At 47.1% G+C, this 22,562-nt stretch overlaps 1 protein-coding gene and 1 pseudogene across 1 annotated transcript; one reads left to right on the forward strand and one right to left on the reverse strand.

Moving 5' to 3' along the window:
* Positions 1–3,070: 3,070 nt before the first annotated feature.
* On the reverse strand, positions 3,071–20,737 carry LOC133043115 (apolipoprotein L2-like). The gene is made up of 5 exons (XM_061123978.1): positions 20,705–20,737; positions 19,933–20,083; positions 19,260–19,358; positions 7,414–7,534; positions 3,071–4,770 (listed from the first exon to the last, which is right to left on the reverse strand). Exons 1-5 carry the CDS (start codon positions 20,735–20,737, stop codon positions 3,882–3,884), a joined length of 1,293 nt encoding a protein of 430 aa, XP_060979961.1. The 3' UTR covers positions 3,071–3,881.
* LOC133044045 (zeta-crystallin-like) lies at positions 7,932–10,646 on the forward strand (annotated as a pseudogene).
* Positions 20,738–22,562: the final 1,825 nt, after the last annotated feature.

Raw genomic sequence — 22,562 nt, forward strand, 5'->3', positions numbered from 1 at the left:
TTCTCATCTTTCACCCTGAATTATTAGTCCAAGGATACAGTCCCCAGGCCCAAGTTATTCTGTCTCCTGGGAACTTGATTACACTAGAAACACTGAGATTCCAGGTGTTTGGCCCTAAGCCCCTGCTCACGGGACCTCAGGGGCCAGACTGTGGGATCCTGGAGGGGGACCTGTCCTGCTTCCTGTCCTCCCTGAACTGTGCACGTTGGGGACATCTTTATGTTCTCTGACCTGGGCTTCTTCCCTCCCAGTGCATGCTCTTCTGTGCTCACTTAGCCAGACTCAGTCTCTGTTGCTCAGAACGACAGGGATCTCACCTGACACGCATCACCGTGGAGTTGCATCAGCCACACAGTGAGCTCAATGGGGTCCAGCTCTAGGGGCTCCAGGGCAATGGACGTGGACACTGATGGTTCTGTACCTGGTGCCTGAAACCTGCCCAGAGAAGTCTGTGCAGGATGGGAATTCTCCAGGAACTGAGGAAGAACTGATGAAGGAATGAACTCACATGTCTGAGGGTCAGGCGGGCGATGGCGATGACTGCTGACATCTTAAAGAAGGAATGAGAGGACCGGTTGGAGCCTCAGGAAAACCTGGGCTGAGAGGGAGTCAGAGGCACTGAGGAAAGTCTTCCGAGGGAGGTTTGGACAGAAGTGTGGAGAAGGCTGTGCAGCACGTGGGGAGGGACTTAGGAGACATCCTGGGATCATTTCCAGGTCCCGGGTCTCTGGCTTCCTGTCCTGGGCTCCAGGTATGGGAACCTGTTAAGTGCTCACATGCTCGACACATGGAAACACAGAGAGTCAGTGCCTCATGGAGCAGACCCGTGGGGTGAGAGCAACACCCAGATGCTGCCCTCTTCTCCCTGGAGAGGAGGAGCCTGAGGCATCCCATGAAGTCTCCTCAGAAGGTCCTGGCAGGTGCAACCCCCAATGGGTGACCAGGTCAGAACATGGCCTTGGATGGACTTTCCCTCCTTCCTGTTCGTTTCTCCCAGCCCCTCAGTCCCGCTCCTGGAGATGGAGTGAGCCTTGCGGCCAGCTCTGACCTTGGGGGACCACAGGGTCCAGCAGGCTAGGCTGCAGGGAGGCTTTCAGCATCTGTGCTCAGAGTCATGGGCCGCCATGGAGGAGGGGAAGCACTTAGGGCTAAGATCAATATTCTTAAGACTCATTCTCGACCCATGTGGGGAATAGACAGGTGAGGCAGGACAGTGCCCCGAGGTAAACATAGGAAAACAGTTCTGGAAAGTCCTGCAGGAGTCCGGCGGAAACGTGAAGGCAGCCTGGGTTGGGCGTGTGCTGTCACTCTGCCCCTCTGTTTACGGCTGACCCCCCCTCACACCTGCACACAGGCTGTCTGCTCTCAGTCACCCTTGGGGGCCCTGTGTCCATCCTGGTCCCCGGGGCTGGAGGAGGAGCATCCCCGTGCTCAGCCCAAGTCAGACGACAGGGGCTTCCCCCGGGCATTCCACGGGGCCTGTGGGGCTCAGGGTCTGAGGGAAATGAATGGGAGCCCAGCAGGCAGGCAGGAGGAGCCATGGAGGACATGCTCCCTGAGACCCTGGGAGACAGACTCATGGGGAAGGAGGTCAGGCATCCGGAGCCCAGCTGAACTCATCAATCAATGCAAGGAAGCCTCAGTGAATCAGCTCATAGTTACTGAACTAAAGTCTGTAGAACACAATGTGGAGAGAGGCAGATGGTCCTAGAATAACTTGTTCAGCTACATCCCCAACTGAGGAGGAAATTGAGGGTCAGTGAGGCCTTATCTGCTGGCCCCAGGCTGGTTGATCTCCTTGACACACCGCATAGTTCCTTGACCTGTTGGTGCCTTCTGCTTTCATCTTTCTATTATTCCCAAATCAATCTCTGTTCCTACACAACACTGGGAATTCCATGGGAACTTCACTGGTCTCAGTGCACCCTGAACTCAAAGGGCACCTGGATACTTGTCAGATGTTCCATCCACTGTGTTCTCATCACTGACGCTGCCACCACCATCATCACCACCATTGTCATCAAGAAGTCACTGCCTGAAGTGCGATGTAGACCATTCTTCAAAGAAGATATACAGATGGCTAGCCAGCATATGTAAAGAGGCTGAACACTGCTAATTATTCAGTTCAGTTCAGTTCAGTTCAGTCACTCAGTGTTGTCCGACATTCGCGACCCCATGGACCACAGCACACCAGGCCTCCCTGTCCATCACCAACTCCCGGAGTCTACTCAAAGTCATCTCCATTGAGTCAGTGATGCCATCCAACCATCTCATCCTGTGTGTATGCTAATCAAAACTACCATAAGGGATCACCCCCTTACCAATCAGATGGGCCATCAAGTAAAAGTCTACAGACAATCAATATCGGAGATGATGTGGAGAAAAGGCAAGCCTCCTACACTGTTGCTGGGAATGTAAATTGGTGTGGCCATTATGGAAAACAGTAAAGAAGTTCCTTAAAAAATAAAAATAGAGCTATCATGTGATCCAGGGCACTTCAGGGCATATATTTGGAAAAGAAAAAGTTCCAATTTGAAAAGATACATGCACCCCATGTTCATAGCAGTACTATTTACAATAGCCAAAACATGGAAGTAACTTAAATGTCTGTCAACAGATGAAGGGATAAAGACAATGTGGTACATACAAACAATGGAATATTACTCAGCCATAAAAAGCATGAAATAATGCCTTTTGTAGTAACATGTATGGATCTAGAGGTGATCATACTAAGTGAAGTAAGTCAGGGAGAAAAGACAGACATATAATATCACTTATACGGAGAATCTAAGAAATAGTCTTGGTGGTTCCCTGGTGGTTAGAATTTGGTGGTTTTGCTGCTATGGCCACGGTTATCCCACATCAGGGATCTGAGATCCCACAAACTGCCTGGCATGGCCAAAAAAAGAGAGTACAAATGAACTTATGAACAAACCAAAACAGACTCATAGTCATAGAAAACATAACTTGTTGTTACAAAAGAGAGAGAGGGGTAAACTAGGAGTATGGGATTAACAGATGCACACTACCATACATAAAACAGATTAAAAAAACAAGGACTTTACGTATAGCACAGGGAATAATATTCAGTATCTTATAATAATCTGTAATGAAAAAATTTAAAAGAATAGAGATATATACATGGATTATGTATAACTGAATCACTTCGATGTACACCTGAACTAACAAAATATTGTAAATCAACTCTACTTCAATTAAAGAAACAAGCAGACAAAAGAAGTCACAGCCTAATTGAGATAAAATGCTGGAATCAAAGGTGAGTTGTTGGAGAAGTAGGGTTAGAGACCACCGCCAGGAGGAGACTCTTCTTGATGGGGCATCAAACCCTGGGAAGGGCAATAGAGCAGCCCCTGTTGCTTCTTCTGGATCCGAACAATCCTACCTCTCTATCTCCCATTTTCAACCCTTTTGTATTTCTGGTCTCTTGTTGCTAGTTCCCCTGCTTCTCCTTTTATTCTGCCCCCAGTGACTTCTTTAGTTCAAAGTAAGTGGTTTATGATGGGAAGGGAGTTGGGGGAGAATGGATACATGTATGTGTATGGCTATGTCTCTTCACTGTTCACCTTAAACTATCACACCACTGTTATTCGACTGTTCCTCAAAACAAAACAAAAAGTTCATAGTATGAAAAAAATAAGAGGTTTCTCCCTTGGCCCCCACCAATTCTCTAGTCCCCCTTCCTCCCTTAATCCAGGCTCCTTCTCTCTCCCCATCTATCACCTACATTCACCACTTCCCTCCAGTGCTCAGCTGCAGAAATGCCAGTTTCCTAACCCTCAGCTCCAACAATTTTGTCTCACTCTCCTTTTTTCCCTAACAAGGTGCCTCCGCACCTTGACCCTGAATGTGTCCCTGGACCCTCAGTGCTCTGGGGGTGGTGGAGTTGGGTCCTCTTGCAGATGCTTATAGATCTGGGTGAGCTCCTCCAACTTCCTCTCCAGCTCCCTGACCCGCTGCCGCAGGTTTTCAGCTGATGCTGTCTTTGCACCATCATGCAGGTGCATTGACTCCTTCACCAGGAAGCTCACATCCATCAGGAGGAAGACACCTGCAGTGGCCCCACCCACGATTCGGGCTCCTTTGGTAACTGCCGAAGCCGTGCCTTTCAAAGCTGCCTCTACCTGCTGGATGGCTGGGGCTGAGATTCTCCCAGGGCTCACGAGGATGTTTGCATTGGCTGCAGAGTCAGGGTTGGCTTCACCTGTCTCCATGGCATGGATATTTCTTTCAAGGTGTTTCTCGGCTTTTGCCAATTTCTCTGTTGTGACAACAATGTGGGGGTTGCTCTTGAGTACCTCTAGGAGCACCTTCCATTTCTTGACAGCAATTGACATCAATTGACTGGCTTTGTTTTCTGCTGATGACCTACTTACATGTTCCACGATGCTGGTGGACACAGCCGTCACAGCACTTGCTGCTCCCAGCCCTATCCCAGTGGCTAAGAGCGCCACACTGGCCCCGGCTGTCACGGGTGCCAGAGCCAGGCCAAGGATGGTCAGGGCGCCAGATAAAGCGCCGGTGCTGTGGGTCACCACGTTGGAGATGGTACAGTCCCTGTGGACTTTGTCTACATTGTCTGCAAGCTCCTGGAGCTTGCTTATGAGCTCCACCAGCTGCTGCGTCACCCGAGGAAACTTCTTCAGAAACCTCTTCCTATCCAGCTGCTCTTTTGGGAGCGTTTCTTGGTCCTTCCCAGCCAAGTCTCTTTTCAATTCATTCAGATATCCATGTAGTGCATTCATGTCTTTCCTGTAACCGTGAAGGTCAAAGGGTTAGAAAGGCAGTTTGCTTGTCTGTAAAATAGGTTCAAAAATGTCTATTCTGCATACATACAGAGATAGTACTATAAATCGATTAGAAGAGAAATTTACAAAAGTAAAATTTCCTCTTTCAACATTAAACACAGGTTTTATACCTTGTAGATGCTCCATAAACTTCTTCAATCCTCTAACAGATAAACAAAAGTCACCTTAGGATACTTGTAACTTAAGAGAGATATTGGATGGAATTCCCCGGTGGTCCAGAGGTTATGACTCTGCACTCTCACTGCCTCGGGCATGACTCAGTCCCTGGTCAGGGAACAAGGACCCCACAAGCCATGTGGCTCAGCCAAAGGAAAAAAAACAGAACGCATTTTGTAGAGATGTCTCAGAGACAGGGCAACACCAGCACTTCGAAAGAGTTGGTGAGAGGGAACTCCACAGAGAAATGAAGAGAAGTGGTGTTAGAGCAGGAAACTTGCATTCAAGGGCCTCAGTGTGTGGTGAGGAGTCAACCTGATCTTTGCTCTTGGCTACAGGAAAGTGGTCCCTAAGCCCCTAGAATATTCTGGCTGGTACCAGTGTCCTTGTCTGCCTGGGCCTTTTGGCCACTGTTCATTCTGACAAGGAGACATGTGATGGGGCCTCTGGAGGAGGTGGACTCTAGGACATTCGTCTGAACTCTGGGAGGGGCTGGAGACCACAAGTCAGGGTAATTTGTCTTTAAACGGGCGAGTGTCCCTGGCAGGCAGTGTTCCCTGTGCCCTGCCACTCACCAAGCTCCAGAATAGTAACGCATCCTGAGGACAATAGAAGCTCTGGGTGTGAAATCCGCCCAGACTCTGCCCTGTGGCTGATGGAAACCCACAGGCTTCCTGTAATACACTGGGATCATGATGGCTCTCAGTGAGTCCTGTCTGTTCTATAGGGAATTCTCAAACCTGAGGGGGGTTTTGAGGATCCCCTAAATACGCCATTGGTTCAAATGAAAGCATAGTCCTGGGCACTGTGCCCTCACCCTTTGCAGATTGGCTGTCTCTATGACTTAGAATTTGTAGAAGAAAAAAAAAAAGCCCAAAGTCAGAACTAGGAGGCACCTTAACCGTCTTTAAGTCTGCCATCTGCTGTCTTCTAAGGCTTGTGTCCTTGGCCTTCCCAGCAGAAGGTCCCTGAGTCCATCCATTGCCCCAGCTGCCTGGAGATCAGGAGATGTGTTGCTGGTTCCTCTTGGACTCTCCAGCCCACCTCACTGACTCCTGACCCAGCACTCAGCACCCCTGACCTCTCAGGTGTCACATGTTAATTTGTGACAATTCATGAGCCAGCACCCCAAGGTCATGTGCAACTTTATGGAACTTCTAAAGATTCAAGAGGCGGAAACATCTATCTGAACAGCTGAGCCTGAAGAGACTGGCACTTGCACAGCTGGTGGAGGAAGTGTTTCCTCTTGGGTGGGGATGCACAAGGCTCCTCAGAATCCCTCAGATGACACACAATCACAGCCACTCACTGTGACCCTGGAGGGCTCACTGAGCCACATGACCTGCCCACTGACAGGGGAAGTCCACGTAGATTAGAAGAGGGTCCCAGATGGAGGGAGAGCCCAGGTCCCAGGCAGGGTGTGAAGTCACGGTCACCCAGGGCCCTCTAGCCCAGCATGAGGGGATCCTGTCAGGGAGGGAAGAAATGTCCCCGCTCCCACTCCCGGAACCTCTGTTAGAGTCACATTCCCTTCAGTTCTGTGTCCTCGGGGCCCACTCTCCTCACTCTAGTCCTGGTCCTGCTTCGCAAGGCTGCCTACTAGTCCTCCAACCTGGACCTTCTGCTCCACCCTGACCCCTGGGTCTGACCCTGGTCCGGGCCTTCCTGGACCTTTGGATGAGATGACTGCACTTGGTTCCCCACCTCTGACCCTGCAGTTCACTCTGAGGCCATCACCATAGCCCATCAGATTGAATTACTATTCCCACTGGACACGTGCAAATCTGAAACTCTAACACATAAGCCCAGAACCCAGGAGGTGGGCACGGCTAGATCCAGGATCCCATCAGCTCCACCCAGTTCCTCTCCAGCCTCTCTGCTTTGTGGGCCAGCAGGATCCTGCAGGGTTGGTACAGTTCCTAAGATGGGGACTAGAAAGGCTTTATCTAGGGAGAAGCCCGAGTAATACACATGATGGCGTCAGGATTTTCTGACTTGCCCCAAAGGAAATTCTGCTTGGTTCTCATCACCAGAAAGAAAACTCTTCCCAACAAGCTTTTTAAATGTTAATACTGATTGAATACCTACTCTGTATCAGTCAACATGGGAAGACGGTTGCATGCAAGAGCTCAGTATCCTCACAATAAAACTGAACAGATGATGAAGCAAAGGCAGAGAATAGCTCAGTAACTAGTCTAAGGTCACATAACCTGCCCCTTCCTTACAGGTTTCATCTTCTCTCAACCTGAGGTTGTTCACTGCCAGCAAATGACAAGGAGGAAACATTCCTCATGAGATACTGAGAAGGAACATCCTCGACCCCCACCACAGGGTCCTGCTTGGAGGAGGTGTGCCTGCTAGGAGAAACCTAGTCTGGTGCCGCGGGGTGTGGGTGACCCTCCTGACACACCGATCCACCTGTGGAGGTTACCTGGACAAACCAGCCTTCGCCTCAATTTTCCTCAGGAATTCAGTCAGCAGGAGAAGCAGTTCCTCTCTGCTGAGTATGTCCCAGAGACACTCAGCGACATCCTCAAAGAAGATCTCAATATCTAGATGAAAGGAAAGGGAATAAGGTTAGAAGAATTTCTGAAGAGAAAAAGGGAAAGTGTTAGTCACTCAGTCCTATTTGACTGTTTGTGACCCTGTGGACCAAAGCTCGCCAGGCTCCTCTGTCCATGGGGTTTTCCAGGCAAGAATACTAGAGTGAGTAGCCATTCCCTCCTCCAGGGGATCTTCCCAACCTAAGGATAAAATCCAGATCTCCCACATTGCTGGCAGATTCTTTATTTCACTGGGAAAGCGCAGAAGATTTTGTGGTGGATCATAAATGGTGTTGGGTAGCTTTTTTTTTTTTTTTTTTTTTTTTTTTAACCTTGTGTAACCTGGGGGAGGGCTCACAGATTTTGACAATCCACTCTAGAACAGGTATCTAGATCACCATGGTGACAGAAGTTGAAGAGAGCTATTTGACTTTTGGAATTTGGTGGACCCGTAGTGCTGAAGCTCCAGTTGGATGTTGCTGTAGCAATTCTGGGAGACCACCAGGTTCTAACAAAGTCCAAGCATGTGGTGTAAACCCAGTGGACGTATATATTCTCTCTGGCACTCACAGTATAAAACCACTCCACCTTATACTCCTAGCTGAGATGTGGCTGGGATGGTAGAAGCTGCTGGAGAGAATGTATCTTTTTTCAAGAAAGGTGACATTCACTACCAGGACCATCTCTGGGGGCTACGCCGAGTATGCTCTGGGAGCCCATCACACTGTTAACACGCTTCCCCAAAAAACTGGACTTCAAACAAGGAGCTGCCATCAGCATCTCATGTTTTACTGCTTATCGAGTCTGCTCCACAGTGCCCATGTGAAAGCTGGAGAAAGTGTCCTGGGGCTAGTGGAGGAGCTGGAAGAGCAGCAGGCCAAATGGTTAGAGCTTATGGCTTAAAGATTCTGGGCACAGCTACTACTGAGGAAGGACAAAAGACTGTTTGGCAAAATGGAGCTCACGAAGTGTTTAATCACAAAGAAGCTAATTATATTGATAAAACTAAGAAATCTGTTGGTGAAAAAAGAGTTGATGTGATTATTGAAATGTTTGCTAATGTCAAACTTAGTGAAGATTTAAATTTTTTGTCACATAGAGGATGAGTAATAGTTGTTGGCCGCAGAGGTGCTATTGAAATAAACCCACAGGATCCATGACAAAGGAATCTAGCATAAAAGGAGTAGCTCTCCCTTCATCCTCCAAGGACGAATTTCAGCAGTTTGCAGCAGCCCTCCAAGCTGGGATGAATTGGTTAGTTGAGACCAGTAATAGGTCCCCGGTATTCACTGGAGAAGGCGGCCCAGGCTCATGAAGATATCATTCACAGCAGTGGGGCTACAGGAAAAATGATTCTTCTCTTAAAATCATTAATCCTGCCATTGATTTCCTGTGTAATTAAAAGGTTTCTTACCTTAGTTTTATGTAGACTGCATTTGCTCTGCTTAGCCATCATTTGATTCAGCGGGTTTCTTCTATTTAAAACATATTTATCTTAGGATTCATAGGCATTGGAGTACACTTTATTTTGTAGCTGGGAATATTCTTTACACTTTCTACCTCTCATCAAGGAATAGTGGGAAATAGGATGTTAGTGGTCACTTGGCATTGGAGGACATTACAGAAATTCCTAACCAATGCTTATCATTAATTCCATACCTTTGACTAAAACATGCTAATTCAAAAGAAGACTGCTTGATTCCCAAGCCTAGTTCTCTTTACAAAGGTTCTTTAGTCTCTGATTAACCCAGAGCTATACTGGACTCTGACGATTCTCTGAACTAAATGAGACCCCTTTTCTAAACTAATCTCATCTAGATCTACCGGTCTCTCAGAAGGGCAAGATAAACCATGTCCAGAGAAATCTGTTAGTTTTCCCAATATTCCCCAATATTTTATGCTATTCACTAGGTTAATCACTGACTACCAATGATCCATGTACTGTCTGAGGACATCAGCCTTATCTCTGGTATGATATGATACTAGGTGCATAGTTGGGCTTCCCAGGAGGCACTAGTGGTACAGAATCTGCCTGCCAGTGCAGGAGATGTAGGAGATGTGGGTTTGATCCCTGGGTCAGGAAGATCCCCTGGAGAAGGGCATGGCAACCCACTCCAGTATTCATGCCTGGAGAATCCCATGGACAGAGGAGCTTGGCGGGCTACATACAGTACATAGGGTTGCAAAGAGTCGTACATGATGAAGTGACTTAGCACATCAGGCGCATAGTTCCCAAATATATATGTATTAATTGATTCAACTTGTTTCTGGCCACATGAAGGCTTTTAAGTCACAAATGGTGGTTCAAGCTCCTCCAAGTACCACAGCCTTCTCCAACTATTACTTGGGGCCTCCTGGATCAAAGATCCTCAATATGAGGGTAAGCAGAACATGCTGCCTCAACAATTTAGGCTCTGTGTACTTGGCCAGCTCGAAGCAGTCTGAACAGAATTGCCCAGCCTTTTCCCTAGTAGCCATATTCTCCTAAATGAAAAGTGGGGAAATAAAGGACAACAGTCAGGGAGGAAGGACAGGGCTCCCCAAGTGGCAGGAGGAAATAAACTGCTAGTGGCAGCTGTTATTTCCCCCTTATCTACATGAGATTAAAAGGTTCCTTGTAATCCTGTGTTGCCATGATGACACCTGGGGCCCCCTGAACTTAACTTTTTCTCAAACCTTGAGCTAACCAACATGTATTTCTCATGGAAATGTTTTTCTTAACCTGGGTTAATGAAACTATTCATTTGCTTGGAAATCTGCCTTTCTTCAAGATTCATGTCAATTGTTCTATGGCCAGAGGTGAGTCCCCTTGTGCCATTCTATCTCAAAATGCATGTTGTGGGAGGGGAGCCTGGTGCAACACTCTCTGTCTGAGTCATTTCTTTTATCTGATTAGCAGATTGCTATCAGGTATACAACACCTTGCTAAAAACTAGCAAGGGGGCACTCTTTCTGTCCCCTTCAGAAGTCTATCTTAGAAGCTTTCTCTACCCCATTTACACTTTAATAAAACTCTACTACGAAAAAGCTCTGAATGATCCAGCCTTGTCTCTGGCTCCAGATTGAAGTCTTCTCCTCAGAGGCCAAGGATACTGGATTCGCTCACAGCTCACGGAAGTAACCATTCTGAATTGTATCTATGTGTGACGGGGATCATATATTTTTCTTTAAATTAATAAACAAAGTTTATGCCTTAAGAATGATCTGCTTTTGTTATCATAATATGATAACTACAACAAATTCTAGAGCAAAATTTTTTTTAATGCTATTTAGTATAAATTGTTAAAATTCATCTTCCTGAGGAGTGATCACCTGGGCACTGTTGGTAGAGTCACCTGGGTCATGGATGGACCTGCTTTTCCCGCCCTCACCCTCCAATTCACATGTTGAAGCTTTAACCACCAGTGAATGTATTTGAAGGTTGGCCTTTAAAGAGACAATTGAGGTAAAATGTAGTCATAGGTGTGAGGCCCTAATCCAATAAGATTGTTGCCTTTATTAGACAAGAAGACACCAGATTCTCCCTCTTCCTGCCCCCTCCTCCAGAGGAAAGGCCATGTGAGGACACAGTTAGAGGGTAGTTAGGAATTGCAAGCCAGGTGGAGAGGACTCACCAGAAACCACCACTACCTTGATGATGCTGGACTTCCAAACCTCAGATTTAGATGTCTTCAGGAATCTACAGTTGTAATTTTTAGAAAGAGAACGAGGGCTTTCTAGGTGGTACAGTGGTAAAGAATTGGCCTGCCAATGCAGGAGACACAGGAGTCGTGGGTTCGATCACTGGGTTGGGAAGATCCCCTGGAATAGGAGATGGCAACCCACTCCCAGTATTCTTGCCTGGAAAATCCCAAGAACAGAGGAGCCTGCCGGGCTACAGCCCATGAGGTCACACAGAATGGAACACGACTGAACAGACGAGCACATCCACATACACAAACAGAGAGAACACAGGGCCTGTGTGTTTGTGAGTTACTTCTAGCAGAGACTGGCAGCACCCTGCAAATGAATGCTTTCGTGTTTTGGCAGTGAAACAAAAGAATATTCACATTAAATGGGATAAAGAATGTAATGAAAATAATTAACGTTGGATCAGTACAGGGCAAGATCACTGCTCAAATGAGTTACCAAAATCCCTGTGTGATTTCAGGGATCTAGAGTTTATGGAACTGAAGGTAAGATGTAGGCAACTAGGAGATATGTGTATATATATATATATATATGGGCTGGGACACGATGTAAGATGTGTTTCCTGGTACATGAACACACAGAGGCATTATTCTTTTTTCACAGAAGAAGAAGTGAGACTCAGACAGAAGAGACAACCCAAGGCCAGTGAGCAGAAAGCTCAGAGGTGGAACCCAAGGTCAAGTGTCAGACACTTCTTGGACATGAATGAATCCTCCTTATTTTAAACTCCTGTGATTTCTTCATTCTGCGACATAGGGATTTTCCCAGCTAAATTTTGGTGGTGAGTACGCTGCAGCTGGAGGAGACCATGGAAACCCACTCCAATATCCTTCCCTGGAGAATCCCATGGACAGAGGGGCCTGGTGGGCTGCAGTCCTGGGGGTCGCAAAGCGTCGAGAACAACTGCGCAGCTAAGCAGAGGCTGCAGCAGCACACCGCAGCACACACAGAAGGAGAAGTCCAGTGCTGTTCGCGTGAACTTATAGAACATTGTAAACCAATGTGACCTCATTCTAAAAAGGGTTTAGGACCACCCACCATTGAGTGAGACTGCTATGTGAGAGGATCCTAATCAGAGACACTCAGGATGGGCAGGGGAGGGGATCAGCCAGGTGGAGGAGGGGTGGAGCCAGATGTGATCCTGTGAACAACCCGGTCACCCTTCCCCTCCAGGTGGGAGGTGGCAAAGGTAGACTGGGGTTCAGTTCACTGTCCGCGGACTCTTGCAGAGCGGCTGGGTGGGTGGCAGGGTGAGAGCTGAAGGAATGGTGTCTGTGGTGATGCCCCAGGGTCTGGGAGCAGGAGGAGGCTGGGCCAGGGAGAGGGCAGGAGGAGCTCCAGGGACCCTGGGGGACCTCCTCTCGTTGCCCCATTTGGCCCTGGGGACTCTCTCTGCTGTCCCACACCGCCCCCCCCCCCCCCATGGGCTGTCCTGGCCTCACTTCTGAGTCACTTGCTAGAGGGCAGTGGGGGAGGAAGTGAGTACCTAGCAAGTGGCTTCCCAAGGAGAGGGCTGGGGAAGAGGCTCTGTGGACACACCCCTGTTGGGGGAACTCCACATGGCCCCTCTAGGGGGCTCCAGGATGCTTATCTCTCCTCTTCTTGGTTCTTGATTCCTCTGTAGGTTAACTCTGCCTGGAGGAACCACCCTCAATTCTGGGTCACATGTAGGAACTGGCCAGAAAAGAGGCAGCTGCCTACATAAGCAGTCTCCGAGGTTTTCTGAGCTCATGATAGCAGCAGCGGGGTCTCAGAGATTTCCCTTCAGCTCCTTGTTTCCGTCAGGCTGGAAGGAGGTGTGACCTCACCCTTGGAAAAGAGAAAACAGATTGTGGGCTCAATCACAAGTGAGCAGTGGCTTCAAGGAGCAGTGAGGGTGAGGTCCCTGGTGGGTTTGCCTGAGACGGCCACTAGTGCCACCGGGGACTTAACCCAGCATGGTTCTCTGTCTCCTGGGCTCTGTAGGTCACTAGTTAAGGAAAGTTACTCATCTTCATCCAACTTCCTCCGAGTCACAGTCCTGTTATCCTGTTGGGGTACAAGGAGAAAACAGTCCTCTTCACAGTCCTCTGTGAAGTTATAGGAGTAATAAATCCAGAGACAGAAGAATAGATAGGAAGGAATACTCTGGAAACTACATGAGGTTGGAGCAACTCTGTTACTAACTGGTAATAGGTGATGTTGATCCAGTGTCTATGACGTGCAGGCTCCTGAAACTAATCTAACTTTAGGTCAGCCCAGTTTTTCACACTGGTGCCAGAGCCTGGATTTGAACCCAAGTCTTTCTGATCCACATCCCAGGTTTGTGATGATTATGCTCTACTCCATTTAATATATGAAAATAATTACTTGTGGATATATGTTTATTGGTAAATGACTCTTCTCATTCTAAACGATGTCTTGCTCCCCAGGCCCGAGTCAGCCTTGACAAAGTTCCTGGTGGTGCAATCCGACAGCCCAGGTCTTCCTTGCTTCTGCAAGAGCCTTTATCTCCCAAGGGCCTGGAGTCCCACCAGCCCCACCCCACTTCCTGTATCCCTGCCCTGCATGGCTGAGGACCCTGAATGGTGCCCTGTCCTCCCCTGACTATTGCACTTTAGGTTGTCTCTAATACTTTGTGTAAATAATAAGGAACATTCTCTTTGTATTAAACTTCACTCACATTTGAGACTGTTCCCTTAAGCTATTTCTAGAAGTACAATTACTAAATTACAAGGCATCAATACCTAAAACATTTTCATACCTAGAGCCACACTGTTATGCAAACAAACTGTCATAATTTATGTTTGCACTCATAACATATGAGGGTGTCCATCCTTTCAGACTTTCCCATTCTCAGTGGTCTTTAAGAAAAAAAAGCTTTAGGTCTTTATATATAAAAAATTTATTTTGGTTCTGCATGTGATTATCTTGCCATGGGAGAAGAGGAAGGAAAGCAGATGTTGATTACATTTAACTACTGTTTTCAGGAGGCAAAAGAGCCTTTGTCAACTCCTCCTCCTGAGACCTGACTGAAATGATAGTCAACGTACGTACTGGTATAATAACAGCCGCGGATAAGAGTGACTTGTGTTTGTGGTCATCGCTCTGCATTGGTATTGGCTCTGAAACTTTACATATGATAACTTGTATGTTATTCCATTAACATTTGATATGTGTATATTGTATCCCCATCTACAGATAAGGAAGCTGAAGTACAGAAGTTTTATGATTTGGCCAAGGTCAGACGTCTTGCCCCTGGTAGACTGGATTCCTCCCCACTCACTGGGCTCAAGAACCATAGCCTCCCTCTTCTCCCTCTGCTGCTAATAAAAACAAGCATGGGGGCAACAGGAGACCAGAGTGTTCAACAAATGTTTGAAGACTCACTGGATGGAGAAGTGATAGCTGAATAAAGAGGAGTGCAGGAGAGGGAGAGAAACAGGGAGCGTGTTCACAGGAGAGAAGACTGGTCTGCTGGGCAGAGCCCCAGAGAGGGAGCAAGATGAGAGGGAGGCCGAGGGGAGAGCAGGGGACAAGCTCACCAACCCCACATCCCATCCCACATTCACAGCAGCCTTCACTCCTCACAGACTTTTAGAAGGTTACTTGATGTTGAGGTGCAAGGAAAAACAATAGGTGGTGTGTTTGTGTAATTATGGAGGAAGATAAAGGATACCCACAAGAGAGATAGACGTGGGATCCAGGAGTCAGGAACATCAAGCCAGCCAGAAGGGAATCCAAGGATTCCTGCTGGGCACACATCAGATTGAGAGAGAAACCAGTCCAGAATGGGATAAGAAGTCCAGAGTCTGTAGGGACAGGGGACTTGGTATCATATGAGGCACAGTTGGAAAGAAATGGAGGAAATGTTGAAGATAAATAGTGCAAGAGTGAAAATGAAGCCAATTAGAAACATCAGGAAAAACTAAAGCTCTGCCCAGAAGAATGTGCAGCTTTTTGGTACAAGTTAGCTCTAAAAAAGTGTATTAAAATATGTAAACTCTCTTGTTTGATTTTTTAAAGGAAATCTAAGGTAAATTAATGTATGTCCAAGTCCTGGTTTTCCCATTTTGATTATTTTGTATGCTGTTTTAAAACTAAAGTATTGTTGATATATATAATATTTAACAATTCAGTTAATCAATATAAAAACTAAAATACATTTCTAGAACTTGGGACCTGAAGCTCTGAAGGGAAGAGTTGTTTACAAAGCCAGGAGTAATGACATTGTAGCTCCAGTTGAGAGTATAACAAATAAATGTGTAAATAAAGTGTTTAGAAGTGCAAAGCTCCCTAATAGAGGATATAAAACTAGAGAAATAATGATATAAGCAGAAGATGGGGAAGGGTATAGAAAAGAATAAAAATAAATGAAATCCTTATTTTTCTTAGTAAGAAACAAATAAATAATATACAAATTTTTAAATCAAGAAAATTAAAAATGTAATACCTAATACTTATTAGCTGTTGTGGTTGATGACACCCCACTATGCACCAGGCACCTTTCCAATTGCTTGGTATGAATTCACTTACTTTTTGTTCTCACAATAATCCTATAAGAAAGGAAACCGAAGCCTAGAGAGGTTAAGTAAATTACTCAGAGCACACAGCTAGTGCTAGAGTCAGAATCCAAGCCCAGATTCCTGTGTCCTGAGCATGTTTTCACACGATTCCACCTCCCAATGTAGTAATATCATTTGTGTGTGTGTTAATCACTCAATGGGTCTGACTCTCTGTGACCCCATGGACTGTAGCCCACCTGGTTCCTCTGTTTATGGAATTCTAGGCAAGAATACTGGAGTGTGTTTCCATTTCCTTCTCCAAATATAATTTAAAGACATTGATTAACTATCTAAAGAAATAGCTGGATTTAGAAAAGGCAGACGAACCAGAGATCACATTGCCAACACATGTTGGATCATTGAAAAAGCAAGGAGTTCCAGAAAAACCTCTACTTCTGCTGTATTGACTATGCCAAAGCCGTTGACTGTGTGGATCACAACAAACTGTGAAAAATTCTTAAAAGATGGGAATACCAGACCACCTGACCTGCCTCCTGAGAAATCTGTATGCAGGTCAGGAAGCAACAGTTAGAACTGGACATGGAACAATAGACTGAGCTCCAAAGAATTGATGCTTTTGAATTGTGGTGTTGGTAAAGACTCTTGAGAGTCCCCTGGGCTGCAAGGATATCCAATCAGTCCACCCTAAAGGAAGTCAGTCCTGAATATTCATTGGAAGGACTGATGTTGAAGCTGAAACTCCAATCCTTTGGCCACCTGATGAGAAGAACTGACTCCTTGGAAAAGACCCTGTTGCTGGGAATATTGAAGGCAGGAGGAGAAGGAGACAACAGAGGATGAGATGGTTCGATGGCATCACCGACTCGATGGACATGACTTTGAGTAAACTCTGGGAGTTGGTGGTGGACAGGAAGACCTGGCATGCTGCAGTCCATGGGGTTGCAAAGAGTTGGACATGACTGAGTGACTGAATGGAACTGAAAGAAGTAGCTTTTCATTGGGAAGGAATGAGTAGAGCCCTCTGTACAAATTGATGTTTTTTTTAACAATATGCACTTAGGATTTTGATTGTTTAACTCTAAGACTGCTACTAGTGAAGTTGCTCAGTGGTGTCCAACTCTTTGCGATCCCATGGACTATAACCTACCAACTTCCTCCATCCATGGAATTTTCCAGCCAAGAGTACTGGAATGGGTTGCCATTTCCTTCTCCAGGGGATCTTCCCAATCCAGGGATTGAACCCAGGTCTCCCACATTGCAGATAGATGCTTTACCATCTGAGCCACCAGGGAAGCCCTAAGACAGCAGAAGTCACTTTATAGTATTCAGTAACCCACAAGAATGGGGTGGTTTCTAGCACCACCACCTTAAGGATGATGGAAGCAGTTGAATTAAGTGCCAACAAGAAATAGGTGTGACTCTTGCTGTGACACCTGTCAGTGCAGGAGGCGTGTTCGTGTTGATGAAACCAAGTTCTCTAGAAAAGTAGGCATGAAAACAGGGTCAAACCAGAATAATGAGAGTGAACTGTGATCTTCAACAGATATTGTCCAGCAGCATCTTGTCCACCCACATGTGCACCCATGGGCTTCTGTCCATCAAAGGAAGGAAGACCCCTTGCAAGAGAGGCATTCACAGGCCAGCATCTCTGTTCCTGCAAAGGCGAGGATGCTCTTGAAGATGTTCAGAGAAGTCAGAAGGGCACCCACATATAAAAGTAATAATAATAATAGTATAATAATAATAATAGTAATAATAATAATAATGAAAGGTAATGGTACTATAAATATATTTCATTGGGCCTTTTTGAGTCTGTGAAAGGCCATGTGTTCATAATAATAATCAAATGAGAGGACTTTAGATAAAGTATGATCAAAAAGGGAGACATAAAGTTGAAAAACTGCACTAGTGGTAATGCAGGAGATGAAAAATGCAAGAGATGTGGATTCAGTCCCTGAGCTGGGAAGATCCCCAGGAGAAGGAAATGGCAACCCACTCAAGTATTCTTGCCTAGGAAATCCCATGGAGAGGAGCCTGGTGGGCTACAGTTCATGGGGCTACAAAGAGTTGGATAGGGCTGAGCTGGTCTCTTTCTTTTCTTTTCATAGTGTAAAAAAGAGTAAGTATAACAGGAAATATTTTGTTGTGAAATAAATTTAATAAGAAGAGCTGTCTCGAAGTCTGTGGGGATATTCCCTTCTGTTTATTTACATGAATGTTTATAAAGGATTGAGAAAGAAAGAATCCCTGACATCCAAAAGCTGGCCTGGTATCACCACAGGGTGATGTTCTTTTCCTCTTGGATGTAAAGGCTCTCACAGAACTCCAGCCTCACACAGGGCCGCCTCGAGAGCAGGAGCGAAGGAGACAGCAGACACGCATCATTCACCCTCACCAAGGAAACACCCCTCCCTTGGCTGAAGGGCACGACTGCTCCTTCTCTACCAATTGCACCTTTATCCTCGCTCTGGTCCCCAACTCCATAGATGGAGTTACTGAGACCCACCCTGGTAGAACTGTCCCCTGTTCTCGGCAGTTACTGAGACTCACACTGGTAGAACTGACCCCTGTTCTCGGCAGCACCCAGTCTAGAGTTGCCCCATGTCTTTAGAGCCTCCCCCAAATCCCCTCCCCTACGCCCCATCCTAGGATCTATCTTTCTATCACCTTCTCTCTGTGATGCCCAGGGTTGTCCCTAAGGAAGAGTAACCATCAGCTTGTCCACTAGCCAGTGTGCCTGGTGGCAGAGGCTAGAGGCACCGACCTTGTGGATGGGAGAGTATTCACAGAGGTAGGCCTGCCTCCAAGCAGGTGGGAGAAGAGAACTGGCTACTCCCCTGCCTCCTTCTTTGCCTAAAAGCTGCAGGACCCCAGGAAGCAGGGCAGCCAATTGAAATCATGAAACATGAGAAGGAAAATTCAAGCCAGAAAGAAGAGGAGAGCTCCAGCAGAAGGGCCAGCTCCTGGATGAGACCAAAGAATTGTAAATGCATCATGACCCTTGACTTATCCTTCTGTCCTTCCCTCCCATTCTTGTCCTGGTCCTGACCCCTGTCTTGGGCCTCAGCTGGGTGTGGATGTTGGACGGTGCTCCCTTCTGCTGGATTTCTATTGCGGGCGTCTTCCTCTGTTAGCCTCCAGGTCACTTCCTGGAAAGGCTGTTTCTGGGAAAATTGAGGACTGTGGGGAAGCCTGTCCCTGCCCAACCGCATGGCCAGACAGAGAGCCCTCCCATCCCCGTGGGCAGACAGAGATTCTACCAAACATCCCCCTGCACGTGGTGCAGCTCATACTCTATGGGCAGGGATAGGAGGGGTAAAGGCAGGGTCAGATTCAGAGTCCTTAGCCCATCACCAGGCCCTCCTGATGCTCCTCCTCCTGTCTTCCTCACCCTCCTGACTCCACAGGGCCTGGTCCAGGGGCCTGGAGGACTCCCAGCTCCCTGGACTCTGATTCCCCCCGAGACTCCAGGCCTTTGCTCAGGTTGCTCCTCCCCCTGCAATGCCTTGCCCCACCTGCCTCACCAGGTGAAATGTTACCTGTAATTAGAGTTTCCACTCCAAAGCCTCCTCCCCCTGCTGCCTCCGCCAGTTCCTCTCCAGGCCCCTCTGGAATCTTGCACTTTCCTTGTTGCGGGTCTGTTTGTGTGGAGTTTCTTCAGCTCCCAGCACTGGGCAGCTGCCCTGTCTCTTCTCTGCTGCTCCTCCTGCTCCAGGGCCTCAGGGGCTCCCTCCACCCTCCCGGGCACAGCCTGGCTAGAATACGAGGTGTGGGACCCATTAGTGGGACATGAAGCAACCAGTTTCGTAAAAACACAGCACCACACTTTTACCTGCGGTGGAGTGCTTCCATTTGTTTTCCTTGTCTGTCTTGATAAAAGTTCTTTATAAATAGTGTTATCACATTTCGGAGCATTTCCATTTATAGTCATCCTGCACTTTCCAGAAGATCACCCTCTACCAGTAAACTGTGATGTGAGACCTACGTCATCTATGCTCTATGTCATCTTGGTTTAGGAAAGCTTTTGTAGGAACAAACACACAGCTGCCTCCACATCCAGGCTCTGCTGCTGCCTAACCTGTGCCTCGGGCCATGACCTCACGTCCCTGAGCTTCCATTTCCCTTTTTCTTTAAAGTAGTGAAAATTATCCCCTTCTCAGACAGTCGTCCTGAGAATGGGGAGATGGGCAGGGCTCCTACGCCCCTGCTTACCCAGGAGTCTTCCTCTGCCCAAGTGTGAACAAGATCCAGTTGTCCTCAGCTCTGCAGATGCAGCTGTCTTCTGTGCGTCTCTGCAATAATCACACACTTTCAGGCCCCAGATATACCCAGAGAAATGAAAGGAAAAGTGAAAACTTCTTCTCTGAGTTGCTCAAGTTAACAACACCCTGCCCACCCTGGCCCCACCCTGGGCTATTCTCACCTCCTGCTGACCCCTTAGAGAAACAACCCCAGCCCTACATTCCACGACCTTCTTGACACAGTCTTCCCCGCCTCATCTCCTTGAAGGAGAACTGTCACCCACACATTGTAAGTCCCTTGGCGAACCACTCCCCACTCCATCGCCATCTTCCCACCCGCTCAGTCCTCTCCACCCTCACGCTGTCGCCAGCCTGCCTGCCTTATTCACCTTTGTTCCACCAGCACATGGTCATACTGCTGCTGCAGAGGGCTATGCCCATGTGGCTTCTAGGATTTGCTCATGCAGATCCTACTGCCAGGGACGCCTGCTGCAACCAACCTGGTGAAATCACACTCGCCCTGTAGAGCCAAAACCTCACATCACCCCCTCTGAGAAGCCCTCCAGGGCCTCCCCTGCAGAGTCCACTCTCCCCTGCTGTGCTCCCATGGTACCTGCGAGAAGGGCCTAAAGCCACCCCTCAGCCACTCTGTCCATGCCCACCCCCACCCTTTGATCAAGTCCCTCTGGACTTGGCCCTGCTGACAGGGACAGAACTAGTGCCTTCCAGTCCCAGCAACTCACCTGAGGAGGCTCAGCCTTGGTGGTCAAAGCCATTTGGATGGATGCCAAGTTCCTAGGAAGGGCTGAGAGCATGCTGCTTTTTTCTCCCCTGGCTTATTTCTATTTGACACAGTTCTTTTTTCTCCAAGTGGAGCACTTTGAGAGGAAGGCTAGTGACCTGGCAACCTAGAAAAGTCTACAACAGAAAACCAGTCTTAATTTCTGTTTGGCTCCTAAGCAAAGAGCCAAGGTGTATGGAGGGCTGAGAATGTGCAGACTCTGTGCAGGCACCATCCACACCATTCCTGTCCATACTCTCACATCATATCAAAACAGTTTCAGCTCCATTTTTCAGATTAAGAAACAGAAGAACAGGACCCACAGCCTGAGAGTCATGCAGCTGGACTGCCGGTGGACTTTCCTTTTTAGCCCCAAGCAGTACGGGCAGCAATGGGCCTAGACCCCTCATGGAGACCCACCTGCCTGACATCAGGGCTGCTTCACCCCAGATAATGCCCTGGTCATCATGGCCACCTCCTCTCAGCTTTTGAGGGAGGACCAGAGGAGTGATGGGTGGTATCCCATGATGACCACACACTAGATTTTGATATTACAATCACCCTGGAAATTAGGCCAGCAATCTGATCTCATTTTGCTGATAAACAACCAAGGGGAGGGGCAAGGTGTGGTAGAAGCCCATGGTAGAAGCCACAATTCAAGCCAAGATTGTCATTTGCCTATTGTAAATGCCACTCTGTGTTTAAAGTACTTTTTGTTTTCAACTATCTTTTTTCCAGTAAACTCCCTCCTACTGATACTTCTCTCTTCCACTAGCATGAGTTTATCTGGACAGTCAAGCAAAACCACCATGAGATGCAGAACTCAGCTAATTCATATGTGTGGGAACCATGTTTTACTGCTTTCTCCGAAACATCTCCTGGAACTTAATCTTACTCATTCTCTCTTCTTTGCTTGCTCTTTCTCCCTGCCTTAAGTTAGATGTTCTGGTGGACACATCAGCATTAGTTAGATGCTGTTCTGCACACAGAACAAACCCCCTTATCTTCAAAGTCCTTTCCTTATGACTCTAATGTAATTACCTCTGGACCTCCAAGAGGAGGTTTCCTTAATCTTAGAATTCTGGTCTCTTCCTTGCCTTACTGCTCTTACTTAATAATTACAAGATAAGTTATCTATAAATATGCACACTGCATTATCCCAGAGAGTATCTCTTCTGCGAGACACTCTCATAATCTCATGTGTTTGTGAGAATTATTCAGTGCGCTGTTGCCACAACTGGCGCCTGATCAGGGGCCACACCCATGCAAGGAAAAAGGATGTCTGCTGATCCAGGTAGGGACTTTGGCCTCTGAGGCTAGAGATGGAACAAAGTCGTTAGACACGCAGTACTTTTGCTTTCTGCTTTGGGTAATTCTCTTTCTTCTGTTTCTTCTCAACAGCTTTCACATTATCATCAGCTTTCCTTTCTGCTTGCTGCCGCTGGTTGTAAGGTTTCTGTTTCACTCTTAACTAAACCCCTTATGGTGATTTATACTCGTTGTCCTTGGTATCCACAAGAAGATTCTTTGAAAGTGTCTCATTGGGAATGAGTAGGTCATTGGTTGAGAAAGTTGTGAATGCACAGCATCTAAGTACTTGGAATTTATGTTGTATTGGGTTTCTGCCTTAGAAAAGTGAGAAATTCCTTGGACTGATCCTATTCCTCTGCCAGAGGCACCTCTACCTCCTTCTTTTAGTATGTTTAAACCCAGCTGAATAGCATCAACAAAGACTACTTTACCTGCTCATGAATCTGCTCAAGGACTTACTCAATCACTTCCTAATGTTTCTCAGCATTCTATGTTAGAAAACATGGTCA

The sequence above is a fragment of the Dama dama genome, chromosome 22 (assembly GCF_033118175.1).
Source record: "Dama dama isolate Ldn47 chromosome 22, ASM3311817v1, whole genome shotgun sequence".
Taxonomy (NCBI): domain Eukaryota; kingdom Metazoa; phylum Chordata; class Mammalia; order Artiodactyla; family Cervidae; genus Dama; species Dama dama.

Bases quoted from the DNA above. Each gene is read 5' to 3' on its own strand.
- LOC133043115 (XM_061123978.1), bottom strand. From the start codon at position 20,737: ATGGCTTTGACCACCAAGGCTGAGCCTCCTCAG. The intron at 20,084-20,704 runs GTGAGTTGCTGG...TGAGCAACTCAG, and splicing joins CCAAGGCTGAGCCTCCTCAG to AGAAGAAGTTTTCACTTTTC. The intron at 7,535-19,259 runs GTAACATTTCAC...CCTTTCATCTAG, and splicing joins AGTGGAAACTCTAATTACAG to ATATTGAGATCTTCTTTGAG.